This window comes from Psammomys obesus, unplaced genomic scaffold (assembly GCF_907164565.1).
Source record: "Psammomys obesus unplaced genomic scaffold, mPsaObe1.curated_primary_1811, whole genome shotgun sequence".
NCBI classification, from domain to species: domain Eukaryota; kingdom Metazoa; phylum Chordata; class Mammalia; order Rodentia; family Muridae; genus Psammomys; species Psammomys obesus.
This window is the reverse complement of record NW_026591918.1, coordinates 5,028,242-5,042,978: the sequence shown is the minus strand read 5'-3', so window position 1 is coordinate 5,042,978 and position 14,737 is coordinate 5,028,242. Positions and strand designations below refer to the sequence as shown.

Genomic DNA, 14,737 nt, shown 5'->3' with positions numbered 1-14,737 from the left:
TGTATATGTATATGTATATGTATATGTATATGTATATGTATATGTATATGTATGTATCTCTGTGTATAGATGATGATGATGAGATGATGATGATGATGATGGGATGACGATGATGATGAGATGACAATGGGAGCATGTAAATACGTGTGTCACAGCATCCAAACAGAGACCAGAGGTATTGGCCTTCTTCTTAGACAGGGTCTCTTCACTAATTCCTATGTTCTGAAAACCCCAGTCTCGCTGGTCTGCCAGCTTCTGGGAATCCTCCTGTCTCCACCTTCCATCTCTCTATAGAAGCACTGGGATTAAAGGTGCAGGAGATTGTGTGTGGCTTTATGCGGATTGTGGGAATTCAAACCCAGATCCTCTCACTGATACACAAGCACTCTGCCTACTGAACCATCTCCTCAGACCCCTTTTAATTTTTAAAAATTTGTTTAGCTTTAAGAATTTTGGTGTTTCTGTGTGTGTGTGGCGTTTGCTTATCTCGATGTGCATCACGTGTACGCAGGCATCCATGGATGCCCGAGGAGGGTGTCGGGACCTTTGGAAATGGGGTGGTTCCATGCAGTCGTGAGCCACCCTCTGGGGGTTCTGGAAACGGAACTGTGGCCCCCTGGAGGAGTAGCAAGCACTCTTAATGGCTAAGTCCCACCTCCATCTCCCTCCTGTTACTCTTTAAAGCAGAATGTATTTTAAGATTATCTTAAAGAGACTTATCTAGAAGATTTAGTGGCATACCCAGAAAGCAAGGGTCACACTCACAGCCTAGGCTTTGTGTGGCTCAGGACAAGCATTGCCACCACTGTTTGAGATGACACCATTCCAAGGTGGCCCAATTATCAGGGGCCTCAAGAAGTTCAAGCAATAGCATGATTAGGGGGAAAAAAAAGTTGTAGGAATTATTCATTGAAATCTTCTAAATGAGCTCTGATGGGCCAGGAAAGGTTTTTGGCACTACCTTCTGGATCACATCATGCTACCATGCAAGAATAGTTTCAGCTCAAAGAGTGGAACACGCTAACTACCCTGCCTTCACCCCAGCAAAATGCTGACATGCCATCAGCCACACTGTGTAAACACCACATCAGAGACTCAAGCAAAAACTTCACATCCCCTCCTCCTACTCCTCCCTCTTAACAGCACCTTAGCCTGACATGCTAGGGCAAAGCTGCCCATGGCAGCAGCACGCAGCCAGTGGCTCAGCTGCACGCCACAGCGGTAACACACGGCCAGTGGAAACCAACGACAAGACCGTGTTCACCACGACATTCCCTCTGTAGCGTTCAATGCGACCAGTGACAATGGTGTCTTTTGTTTCTGCATCTTTGGGACTTTACATCGTACCCATGAAACAACAAAGTCTGTATTCTGGATGAACACATAAATGAAAGGATAATGGATTATGAGAGCAGAGAATAGCCAATGGTTTGGGAGCAATGCTCACCAAGAGAATGGCAGAATCAAAACCACACAAAAACCTAAGACAAAACAAGACGCTGAGTGCGGTGGCTCACATTTATAAACTTAGTACCCAGTAAGCTGAGGCAGGGACTGATTGAAAGTTCAAGAGGGGTCTGAGTGAGTTCAAGGCAGCCCGGATTACACAATGTGATCCTGTCTCGAGACAAACAAAAAGGGGCGGAAAAGCCACTCACTGCCAAGCCTTAGGGCCTGAGTTTGATCCCAGGACCTGGATGGTCAGAAGAAGGTAACTCTCAGGAGTCAACCTCTGATTTCCATGCACAGGAGAACAGACTCCTACAAGTTGTCTTCTTGTATGCTCACATACATACACAAACACATAAATACATGTGAAAACAACAACAACAACCAAAAGGGACAAATCAACAAAAATACAAGCGGTAGCATTTAAAGTTTTTAAATGTTCTGCCACTACTTTCATGCTTCAGATTGAAGTTATTTCCTCATCACAGAGTAGAAAAAGTTGCCAGAGAAGTAGTATTTAAAAGATTCATTACTGAGTTTAATGTTCCTAAGAAAAGCCTTCCTTCACTTTAACAAACAAGCACACACACAAAACAACCTTTTCGTTTGTGTTTAAAAAAAAAAAAAAACAGCTGCAGAAATTCTCTGTTCACCCTTATATTTTGAAGTGTTGAAAACTGACATACCTACCACCTGTGCCGCCTACGGTGCTTGCAATTTAGATTTTCAGAATGAGTTCAAAAGCACCTCAGGCTCTCTTAATTCCATTTCCACTTCCTCGCCTTTTTAAAGACCTGGAAATGACCCATGTTTGCATTAAGTAGAAGCAAATCAGCAGTCACAATCAGATATGACTACCAAGGAACTCTGGCCACACTGTCCAGCGGACCAGTACTTTCTCTGATCCTGCCACTTGCTACCATGGCAACCAAATTAAGCTCTGCTCCTTTGTTCATACCTGACAGGGTGCTCATTTCCTGGGCATGACTCAAAACTTATACAATCTCATTCCCAAACAGTATGCACACTCTTTAAAAATGAGGCAAAAACTCAAGAGGTTTAATAAAAACAAACAGACAAGACTCTGGAAAAACAGCATCAGGTTCAAAAACAAACTTGGACAGCTGTTTGTGACTCTTCTGTACCCCAGTTTCTCCACTCACAAAGTGTGTACAATGAAGGCCTTTCCACCCCTTAATGAGACAAGGCAGATAAAACAGCACAGTTTACCCTCTAGTTAAGAAGCGTTATGTACTAGCTATTATTACCGTTTATTGTTTTCTTGTTTGCTTTGTGTTTTGTTGTTGCTGTATTGTTAGAGTTTAAGATAGGGTCTTACTCTGGAGCTCAGGCCTACCCGGAACTCAAAGCTTACAGATGTGCCATGGTCAGAAGATGTCATTTTGTTGCCTATCACCCTATCACCTGACTCTTCCATCCCTTCTTTTCCTTCTATGATGTTTCCTGAGCCTGGAGCAGGTAAAATACATTGTATTTGGGGTCTTGTGAAACAGGGTGTCATGTGGCCCAGCCTGACTGACACTGAACTTAATATGAAAGCAGATGACTTTGAACTCCAGGTCACCTCCCAAGTTCTACCTTATAAATTTCTTTTTTAAACATTTATCATTTTAATTATGCATATATGAGGGGCTACGTGTACGTAAGTGCTGGTGCCTACGGAGGCCGGAGCCGTCTCTTCAGCCACCCTCAAGAGTTCTCGATAGTCTGTTTAAAGAGATGGCGAGTCATCTACCATGGGCGGAGCTAGCCAGACAGGTTTTAGACTACAGCTGAGCAAGTAGCTCGCTGCAGCTGTGGCCGACTGTACTCGATCTGCCCAAGACAGGGCCCACCATTTCACATGGGGGGGGGGATGCCCAGGAGGAGGCAGCTAATGGTTGCTGGGGAAGGTGGTGTCATTTTCTTTAGGGGTACAGGCATTGGTGAATCGCCCATGCTCTTGTAAATAATCTCGCCCTCATACTTGTGCAAGCAATAATAGTTAAATTCGTGCATCATAAAAAAAGAGATAAAGAGTAAGAGAGGACTTTCTGGGAAGCAGAAGGGTTTCAGTGAGAGAGGGTGGTGGATAAGAGTGAGGAACATGGGGCAAAATGCACCAAAATTCACTGTATGTATGAACCTGTCAAAGAATTAAAAAACGAAAAAACTTAAAAGGCCCCAAGAAAATATATATATATATATATATATATATATATGGAAAACACTTTTTTCTTTTTAAAATATATTTTTTAGAAAGTCTATCCCCTTAATATGAAAAATGTCAGGATAAATCTGGATCTTTACCTCCACACACCCCAGCTCTCTCTTTGAAATTAAAAATTAACTAGGACCTAAATTAACAGGAGCACTCACTTTCTGCCTTGGAGAGCTTATAAATTATTTTATTCCCCAGACCAGTCACTTGAGACATTGTTTCTTTGTGACAAGGAGGGCTTGCTCAAACAGGATGACCGGCTAAGAAGGGGACTCCCATCATCTGTAACCAAGACGGCTCCCCAAAGAAAAGCAAGCCCTCTGTTTAACGTCTTCAAAGCACAAGTCATGGATTCACTCTAGGGTCATAGGGCCAGCTGATGCTTTCCTGTGGGGTAGCTCACTCATTCAAAAGGTTGTTCCTTTGCAGAAAAAAATCAATTTTCCATGGATTGAATGGGCTGTGATTTTTTTGTTCAGTGTCCAGTAAGATGTTTATTTCATTCTGTTAAAGAGAGCAGAACTCAAACAGATTGACCCCTTGGTTTATATCTCCCACTCATACCCACACACCTGCAGTTAAAAGAGGAAAAACACGAAACAGCATTTTGGTTGAATAAGGACAATTTCTCGTGAAATCTGGCAACAATGGCCACTTGTTTCCTTCCGGCTGCTCTCCAAGGTTACAGTCCCCATTTGATGCCTGGAGGGTCCAGACAGCAACCGACTGCTATGGTCACACTTCCTTTGGGTACTACAGAACATGCTGTTAAAGCCTTCTCCAGATCCAACAAACCTTGTAACATAAGTGACCCAAGTGTATGTCAGGCCTGAAACAATGCCATAATCTGCACACAACAATTAAAGGCACAGTGCCATTCTCTATCACTATGTAACAGAAAATAGAGCAGGACTAACTAACTCTCAGCTAACTCTCAAGTGCTCTCACTCCCTGATTAGGGAGTCCACAGACTGCAGAAGTTTAAAAAACACCAATGTAGACATTCTCATTAAACCACTTCCAACTCTAGTGGAGCCACTGCCTTCAGAGGAATGTCTTTGCAGGCTGAAGAAGTTTAACGCCATACCCTAACTTATAATTACAAAGTCAAAAGTTTAGATGAATGATCTCTCCTGAAATATTGAAGCGCAGAGTCTTAATTATTCAGCTTAGAACATTACTTGTCTCTCAGCTATTCCTGAGATCTTTTAGCCCTGGTTCTAAAATTGACTTCTGAACTACGGCCAAGTCATGGGACCCTCCAAAAGTCCAAGATCATGGCAGCAATGGAGAAGTACCAGGTCAGACACCAGTGTTAAGATTTGTTTTGCACATCCATGTGACATCAATGAGAGCCTGATGGTTTTAGAAAAGTTAGAAACAGATTTACCTGGAGAGAGAGAGAACACACATGGCCATAAGAATTAGAGCTCCGCAGTACTCTCCATCCCCACACCCCCTGCCTATTTTTCCTGGAATACTGGGTGAATCAGAGGGATCAGAGATCTAATTTTGCCTGGCAGAAGTCATTAAAGTTACCTGCTTTCATAACCGGCTTCGTAACAAATAAAAACATCTAGAATGGGGAAGGAGTATCCAAGTACTCACTGAAGGAAAAGGTGGGCAAACAACAGGGAGTGGTTGGAATGGTGGTAAATGAGCACACGCCTTGTCTAAGCAAGTGACACAACCGAACAGCAACATTCTGCACTCGGCTGAACAAAATTCAGTACGAGGACCACACATTTAGGAGCCCTGAGTTCCTTAAGAAAGGGGATCTGATATACTGTGCAGGTCTGCGTACATGCTAGAAATGTTTGTTCTAAACACAAGCAACACGTACTCACTGCCTAGTTCATGAAACTACATTTAGACCATGAGACCCCACCGCACCTCAAGGGCTTGTGCATCCTCTAAGCAAGAGCTAGACCATCATAAATTATAGCAAAACAAATTATTTCGAATAGCTTGAAAAGCTACTTTGGATGATGAACAAGAATGCCAAGCCTGGTGGCACAGGCCTATAAATCCTAGCTACTTGGAAGGCGGAGGCAGAAGTATCCCAAATTCAAGGCCTGCCTGAGCTACAAAGTGAGTTCAAGGACAGTGTGAGCAATGTAAGAATGAGGGGAAAGAAGGTGGGATGGGCATGGAGTTGTAGCTCAGGAGTAAAATTCTTATATAGCAAGCACTGAAAAAAAATGTTAATTCTAAACTTAGAATAGAAATGGTAAAAATTTAATTGGCCTAGATCCAATATAATCTAGTATCATTTTATTTCATGTGAAACTAATAAGAGCTCTGTGTGTACTTTTATTTTATTGTAAAAATGCCAGGTTGTCTTTAAAGACAATAAATCTGCAATAAGAAAAAAAAAATGTTTCCATGCTTTGAAGACATAAAGCCTTAATATATTAAGAGATTAACTTTATAGCTGATGTTATAACCAGTATTTGCCAACAGAGAAAAGATCCAGGTAAAGTGAAATCCATCTTCAAACAAGGCCAGAAAACATTTCTTACCCAGCCCACGAGGATGGGACCAACATGCTCAGTCGAGCCATCCGGCTTCCGAACATCTCGAAGCTGACTAAGGAGCGCTGGCAAAGAAACAAACAGAATGCTTATTTTGTTAGGCATTCAGATATGAGCAGGGTCGGAGTAGGTCTGGGATATTGACATTATTACATAATCAAAGATTTGCTATAAGACAACTCAATTAATGCTACAAGACATGACTCGTCTGGGACCAAAACCATACCTTCATGTAGAGGAATGAGAGAGTCCAGGGTTCCAAATATTTGATTCAGTTCTTGCTCTGTCATTATCGAGAGTTTCAGCATGGGGTCATGGTAGGCCTGTAAAAGACAGGCAAGGGATGGACAGACATAGTGAAATTCAGAGAAACTCAGTTGTTTATATAAATGGTTTCTGAAAGGTGCTATATAAATAAAAACTGGCTTCCTACAATCTCTCCCATAATACCATGGAAACAGCAGACAGATGTGGCTGGAAGAATAGAGAATCCAGTCCTGTCTTCAGCCTTTTGCAGCTACTGATAAATCAAGGTAGACTTTTTCCCAACCCCTTTTGTACTTTAGTATACTGTGTACCTAGAAAGGAGCAAAACTCCTACATGGAGGGCAATCTTTATTGTTATAAGGTTTTAAAAGTAAACATGATCCTACTCTGAAAAATTCCACTTTATTCAAAATTAGCCAACAGCAGGCCTTTTCAAATAAGTATGTATTTGAAAGAAAAGTGGTTGAACCCTTCACTATTGATGTCAAGCACAGACAGAAAAACATGTGCCAATCCTAGTTAGTTCAGATCTGCAGAATGCACAAAAAAGTTGGCTGGGTAGGGTGCCCCCCCCAATCCCGGAACTTGAAAGGTGGAAAGACAGGAGTGTCCTAGAGCAAGTTGGCTCACAAGACTAGCCATATCAGTGAGCTTTGGGTTCAGTCGGAGAACCTGCCTCAATAAATATGGTGAAGACTCAATCAAAAGGACCCATGATGTTAGCTTCCGACACCCACAAGCATGGATGAACACACATGTACATGTAGAAGTATACCACACATAAGACAAATGGAAAATAAGACATAGATGGCAATTCTTGCCTTCAGGGAGTTGTATTAAGCTAGCTAAGATTTTTTAAAAAAAATACATGCAAACTTAAAACATATGTCTAAAAAACAGTTCAAAATTAACAACAGTATGTCATATCAGAAAACAAAAACAAAAACGGTCAAGTCATACGGTGCTCCAACAGGTCAGAAAATTAAAGGTAAGGTTCTGGAGATGAGCTGTGTGGTGGAGAGGAGGCAGAAAATGCCCCAGAAGAAAGGACCTTGATTTGAGCCGATGCCTGTGAGAGGGTTAGAGCTGTATAACTGGGTGGAAAGAGAAGGGTTTGGGCAGATCACTATGAATAAGAGGCTGGCCAGGAAACAGCTAACAGTGTTTACACTTGGCAATCTTGACTTGGGAAGAGGGGATTAGGCAAGTGACCAGCATACGAACATATAATGTGTTCCACACTTAAAGGCCTTTGTATTTCTCTGCGATGCCCAGTCTCTAGCCCTACCCAACAGTTTCTTGGCAGTGTCCATGCAAAACCTAGATGGCCATCTCAGAAGTATAAGGGGTAAAACTTTCTACTAGCAGAATGTTGAACTAAGGATCCTAAGAAACATTCTTCGGACTTCATGATTCCCTCAGGAGGCCATGAACAAAAAAGTTGGAGGAGTCTGAACTGAGCTTCCAAGATAGGGAGGTCACAGGAATGGAAAGACTTGCTGTCAAGAATGTACATGATGCAGGGCAGGCAAAGGGCTGGAGAGATGGCTCAGAGGTTAAGAGGACTGTCTGCTCTTCCAGAGGTTCTGAGTTCAATTCCCAGCAACCACATGGTGGCTCACAACCCTCTAAACTGGGATCTGGTGCCCTCTTCTGGCACACCTGTGTGTACATGCAGATAGACCACTCATACATAAAACAAATAAATCTTTAAACAAAAAAGAATGTACATGATGTAAAGCAAAGGTTTTCTCTTTTCCTCCCATATAATGCTGATTAACACATTTCCAGCTGGGCTCTAGCTCAGCAGTAGTTTATGTGTATAGCATGTTTCAAACTGAATTTGATTGTCAGTACTCAACAAATAAGTTCCCCCCACAAAAAAACCCACTAATTTATTATATTACACAAATATTTATCTCTCTTTACCTACTTTCAAGACTCAAAGGTCTTTGCTCTGATTTAGAGATCCATTTTTCTAAATGATGATGATTTCTCTCCTGGACAAAGAGGTCCTCCATGAGACCTCTTTTTTTTTTGTGTGTGTGTGTGTGTGTGTGTGTGTGTGTGTGTGTGTGTGTGTGTGTGTGTGTTTTAAGAGACAGATATATAGCCCAGGCCAGGGCCATACTCTAGGCCCTCCCACCTCAGCCTCAAGAAAGACTTCTAGGACAATGAAATATGCATAAAACCAGGCCCCCAGGAGTGCTTTTAGATTCAAACAGACACATCCTCTGAGGTGCACCCAGACATGCAGAGGCATCCGACAGGTGCCAGGGGTAGAGAGCTGTTTGCCTTCTTGCTTTGAGCCTTCACTGTTCCGTTTGTGGTCAAAGGTTCTTTTCAATGTCTGATGCCTCTAGTTAGTCATAAGAAGGCTACTCAAAAAGCAGCATCTTGAGACTTGAGATGACTCACAGGGCTTGGGGGAAAAACCCACTGAAGCAGCTACTGTAGCTTAGCTTACCTTCTTTGCTAATTTCAAGTCCTCTATCAAGTCTTCTTCCCCTTGAGACAGCTCGAAGATCGCCTGCAGGAAAAAAATAAAACAGACTTGCTCAGTTCTTTCCTTCATGAGACCCAATTCAAACCATACCAACACGCAAAAGCTCCAAATCTCCTTAAGTTAGATGAGGCCAGGGGTGTAGTCATGGAAGTGTGTGTCGTGTGTGTAAAAGGCCCTAAGATTAAAACCTGAAGCAAAGAAGAAGAAGAAGAGGAGGAGGAGGAGGAGGAGGAGGAGGAGGAGGAGGAGGAGGAGGAAGAAGAAGAAGAAGAAGAAGAAGAAAAAGGAGATCAATTAGCCTGAAGCAAATGCATTTGTAGCTAAAAGCTGCAAAGAAAAGCCTTGTTTGTGAGAGAATGTGTATTTCCAACGTACCAAGTCACCCTTCATGTTTCAGAACTCTGATGAAGTCCAACACAAGGGAACTGTTTCAAGTGAAATAATCATTGTGGGAGCGCTGGATCTGTACCTTTGCTATGAGTGGCAATCGTAAGAAACAATCCAGAATCTGTTCTGAGAAATGGACCTGGCAGTGTTATTAAAAACAGTCCATTGCACCCTGCTTCTTGTTTACCCAAAGAAGGCAAGTCTCAACAGAACACTATATTCCTTTTATCTACTTAAGACTAGGGTCATAGAAAGAATCCAACATTTATCACTGTAAACAGAATTTGGTGGAGCCCATTCACTCTAAAGTCTCACAGGTCCGATAAGTAAGGTTAGAGGGGCTGGCTATTTGCAACAGTGTGTAAGGGGACCGACCACTTCTAATTTGGCTCCATTAGACCACCCTAACTTAAAGAGCTATGGTGTGCAGAACACACCCTCTCATCTAGGAATCTAAACACTATGGTATTAATCTAAACATTAAACTAATCTCTTCATTATGGTATTAAAGGCCTACAAGTCCATGAGGATGGTTCAGGGACAACGTGTTGTCCTCAGCTGGAGAGGAGTCAACAGCTCTCAGGCATGGCCACTACCATTCGTTTTAGGGACTAGAGGGCAATGACATGGAACAAAGCAGGTGACCCAGGGTACCGAGATACATAGGTAACCTCCCCAAGGCCCAGAAAAGCCTCATGCCATGGCTTACTGAAATAATTACACTCACAAAAACAGCACAGAGGTCCTGTGTACCTATCATCTGGCTGTCCCCAACACTGGCATCTTATGTATCCTGCCTCAGATTTTCTTAGCCATTTGCCTTTTGGGAGTTTACAAACTATGGTGACCAATGGCCACCCTGCCGAGGAAAACAACCATGGGCTTCAACAATGAAAAATGCTTTGGCTTTGAAGTAAGAGAGGAGTTCCTACTTCAAAATCCTGACTGTAGCTTGCCTTTGCTCAACCCTCCTTAAGGTCTTTCTCATCTGTTGTCTGTCTTTTCTTTTACTACAGTGTCAGACTGTACAAATTATAGATGTTTATCAGTAACACTTAGAAAAATAGAGAAAAACATAAGAAAGAAGACTTTAAATCACCCATAATAGCATATTGTTAACTCTGAGAATAGAGAAACTCAATTTCTTCTTCCCTTTCTTTCCCTTCCCTTCCCTTCTCTTCTTTTCCCTCTCCCTCCCTCCCTTCTCCCTCCCATTCCTGTTTTTCCTCCTCCATTTAAATGCAGGTCACTTCTGACTCCCAATATAGAGACTTTTCTCTGCACTCTAACTAATGAATTCTATAGCAGACACTATATCGACCTCTAATTCTTTTATTTGTTTATTTGTTTGTTTATTTATTTATTTTTGGTTTTCAAGACAAGGTTTCGAGACAGCCTTGGCCGTCCTGGACTCCCTTTGTACACCAGGCTGGCCTCAAACTCACAGAGAACCACCTCCCTTTGCCTCCCCCAAGTGCTGGGATTATAGGCCTATGTCCTGGAACTCACTCTGTAGACCAGGCTAGCCTTGAATTCAGAGATCCACCAGCCTCTGCCTGCCGAGTGCTGGGCTCACAGGTGAACAGGTACTTGTGCCACCACTGCCTGGCAATCAATTCTGATACTACCTACCTGGAGGCAGCATCAGGTCCCCCAGGTGAGGGTCAGCCCCAAGACTCCTCACCCTGCTATATGCTAATCAAGACCTCAAATGTTTTGACCTCTGACCCTCATCTATTGGTGAGAAATTAGAGTTTCCATGGCCTCTCTTCAGGCTTGCTTAATTTGCCACAACTGCTCACAGAATCCAAAGTAACACTCACATTTACTGGTTTACAGGATTTTGTAAAGGATATGAGCATCAGGTGAGTATAGGAACAGGGGAAGAGATGGGCGTGGCCTATACATAACACACTCTATATCTACCGAGTCACCCTCCCAGAACCTCATGTGTTTAGTTACTCAGCTCTTAAAACCTGGTCCTGGATTTCTATGGAGACCCACACAGCAAGGACAGATAAATCACTGGCCATTGCTTATCGCCCGTAACCGTCAGCCTCTCTCCCCAGGGCTTAGCTGATAAAGCCATATTTTAGTTTGGTTTCTATTGCTGGGAGAAACAAAGGCAACTCAGGAGGAAAGGGCTGATTTCATCTTACACCTCTCAGGCCACACAGTCCATCACTGAGAGAACTCAGGGCCAGACTCAAGGTGGAAGCCTTGAGGCAGGAACTAGAAGAGAGGTCATGAGACAGTGGTTCTCAACCTGTGGGTCATGACCCCTTTGGGGCCACACATCAGGATTCACAACAGTAACAAAATTACAATAGCAACAAAAATAATTTTATGGTTGGGGTCACCACAACATGAGGAACTGTATTAAAGGGTCGCAGCATTAGAAGGTTGAGAACTACTGTCACAGGGGAATGCTACTTAGTGGCCTGTCAACCGGTTCCTTTATACTACACAGGACCACCTGGCCAAGGACGGCCCTGCTCGTAGTGGGCTGCATGCTCCCACATCAGTCACTCAGAAACACCCCATAGACTGCCTGTAGGCAATCTGATGGAGGCATCTTTTTATCAAGGTTCCTTTTCCCAGATAACCTAGCTGTGTCAAGTTGACAAAAACAAAACAAAAATGAAAACTAGGAAGTCTGGAAGTCTCACTGCTGTTACCCTGCTTGGGTCTTACTAGTGGCCGGTACCCAGCCTGAAGCTTTCCATCGCTAACAGCCTATTATTCTATCCATTCACTTCAGCTTGAAGATATGCGAAAATCTGCATGCCATGCTGATGAAGAGCAAACACACACCTCCTCATATCACATATGATTTTGCCTATTTCCACATGGGATTTGGGAAGGTGCACACATTATCTTAAAGGCTTTAGTCACTGTTTGATAAGCAACACATTCACATGGTACCAACACAGGTCCACCCACAAAATGGGCACCTGGGAAGAACCTTCACTCTCAGCTCCTTCTCTCAGAGACTTCAGGAAGAAACATTGCTGCCAATTCTTTGGGCATCCTTCCAGAAATATTTTCATGATCATACAAAAAAAATTCATATCTATGCATCTACACATTATTTTATATACATGGTAGCACTCTATTTTGTGCCTTGCTTCATCTACTTAGCTTAGCCAAGCACACATATAAACATGCCTTTCCAGTTTCTACAGCTCTATAGTACTATGAGGATTTCAACAGCTCCCAGTATCCCTTCTGCCAGGGTTAGGTTATTTGAAAGAAGAGCTGGGGGTGGGGCAGGCTGACTTGAGGAGTGTGGTAGTGAACACTGTTAATCCCAGCACCTGGGAAGCAGAGGCAAAGGGTTCGCTGAGAGTTTTGAGGCTAGCCTGGTCTACATAGTGAGTACTAGGCTAGCCAGGGCTACATGGTGAGACCCTGTTTCAAAACAAAACAGCAAAACCCCCAAACCCAAAGCAATCAGCAACAACAAAAATTAAGACACTCCAGGGATCTCACTGTAGGTACTACTTATGGAGAAATGACCAGAGCTTGTCCTGACGAGCTTTACAGATGGGAATGTCATCATAGCTACCGGGAGATGGAGTTATAGAAAACTTACAGGGAAATGAACTGTCCTCCACAAGGAAGTCTTCCTTTATAAAGCTAAACCAAAGTTACAAAAGCTAAGCATTTTTTTTTAAACAACCTCAAAGTTACTATCAAAATATAAATAAAATGATTGCAGCCAGGCATGGTAGCACATGCCTTTAATCCCAAAACTGGGGTGGCAGAGCAGGTTAGGCAGATCTCTGAGTTAAAGGCCAGCCTGCTCTACATAGTGAACTCCAGGACAGCCAGACCCTGTTTCCAAAAATGAAAAACAAAATGAAACAAAGAAAGAAATATAGAAATAAAATAAAAATGATTGTCTTGTGAGGATAAGAATCCTAACTGGACACTTGGCTTCAGCACTGTAAATGACTTTATTTTTCAGTTGGGCCATGCCCATACGGCTGGACGCTGGCTTTTTAGTTTCTTCCAACCTGTATGCCCTCACATGTGATCGGCTCTGAAGGCCGATGCATGGGTTCTTGTCTGCAGCATGCCTTTGTGGCAGACACACAGGCAGCTCCACGGGTCCCAAGCTTACCTCCTGTCGCTTGATCTCCTTGGCTGTAAGCACCTGATTGACACACACATCAAAGGTCTCACTCCACAGTTTGCTGTCCCTCCGCTTTGTGCTTGAGGAGGTGGCATTTCTGGACCAGGCTCTGGGGGCGAGGATGTCAGGGCGGCTCTCGCTGCGGAAGCTGATGGACCGCTACACAATGAGAAAAAGAGACCACCATGGGGTCAGCAGCAGGATGGGGTGGACCTTTTCTGAGCAGTTTCCTGTCACTGACAGACACAGATCATGTTTCTGTAGGAGAGAAAGGGCGTGGCCAAAGCTTATAAGGAGTGTGCCTGTGCACTGAGGAAAACAAACAGGGGCCTTTTCACATAGCGTGCTGGAGTCACCATCCTATGTGACATAGACATTGAGTGATCCTCAGAACAAGACCAGGCTTACAGGCCAAAGGTGGCTCTCCGGCACACAACCTATGCCTTGTTTCTAGTGGACGTTATTCTTCACAAGCACAAGGAAAAACAATGGTGGATAACCCCAAACAAACACTCATCCTCTCCTTCCAAGTAGGACCCCACTATCCTTGGTGGCCCCCTTGTATAGTTTGGGTGGGCTTCTCCAGCCTCCATCAACCAGACAGTGCCACCGTCCCGATTCAGAGCCGGGTACAGTTCCCCTGCTACACGATTTATGAGAGAAAGGGGAGGAGTAGTCCTCTGGGGCTGTGAGCGCAGAGCTAACACAAGTTTCTTGCAGCAATTCTCCCTGATCACACAGAACAATCTGTTTGCCATAGGGCAGAAGAAAGGACACACAGGATGAAGGCTGGAGAGAATGGCTGACAGAGGGAGAAAGAGAACAGGCTTTACCAAACTGAACCATTGGGGCTCCTGGATTCTACTGTGCCTGAAGCCTGGAAGGACTACCCTTAGTCATTCAGTTACACAGGCTCTTCTGTCTCCAGTAGCTGGAGTTCTATCAACTCAAAATGTTGCAACACTTATGCATACGGAGTAGCAGCCTGGAGGCAAATGATGCCTACCAGTAACGTGTTTTCTTCTTTTGCAAAGAGGCCCCAGATGTCTTTAGAGGCCTAATTACCCAAAGTCCAGCCTCGTGACTGAAATATACCACCATGGGGCTTTCTCATGACAACCACAAAGCATTCAAAGGAAGGTAATGTGCTATCTCTAGTGTTTACCCTGCAAACAAGATTTCAACATGTTCCCTAGAAACAGACAAAGCAAAGAGGTATTACTACATCCACAGAC

At 43.5% G+C, this 14,737-nt stretch overlaps 1 protein-coding gene across 4 annotated transcripts in view; it reads right to left on the bottom strand.

The window, feature by feature from the left end:
- Arhgef3 (Rho guanine nucleotide exchange factor 3) overlaps positions 1 to 14,737 on the bottom strand; it is a 227,377-nt gene that overhangs the window by 8,189 nt on the left and 204,451 nt on the right. For all 4 annotated transcript variants that reach the window (XM_055612423.1, XM_055612424.1, XM_055612425.1 and 1 more), the window contains 4 exons: positions 13,491 to 13,661; positions 8,939 to 9,001; positions 6,431 to 6,527; positions 6,193 to 6,269 (listed from right to left, as the gene is read on the bottom strand). In XM_055612423.1, coding sequence (XP_055468398.1) covers positions 6,193 to 6,269; positions 6,431 to 6,527; positions 8,939 to 9,001; positions 13,491 to 13,661 — 408 coding nt within the window. The remainder of the gene's footprint in view (positions 1 to 6,192; positions 6,270 to 6,430; positions 6,528 to 8,938; positions 9,002 to 13,490; positions 13,662 to 14,737) is intronic.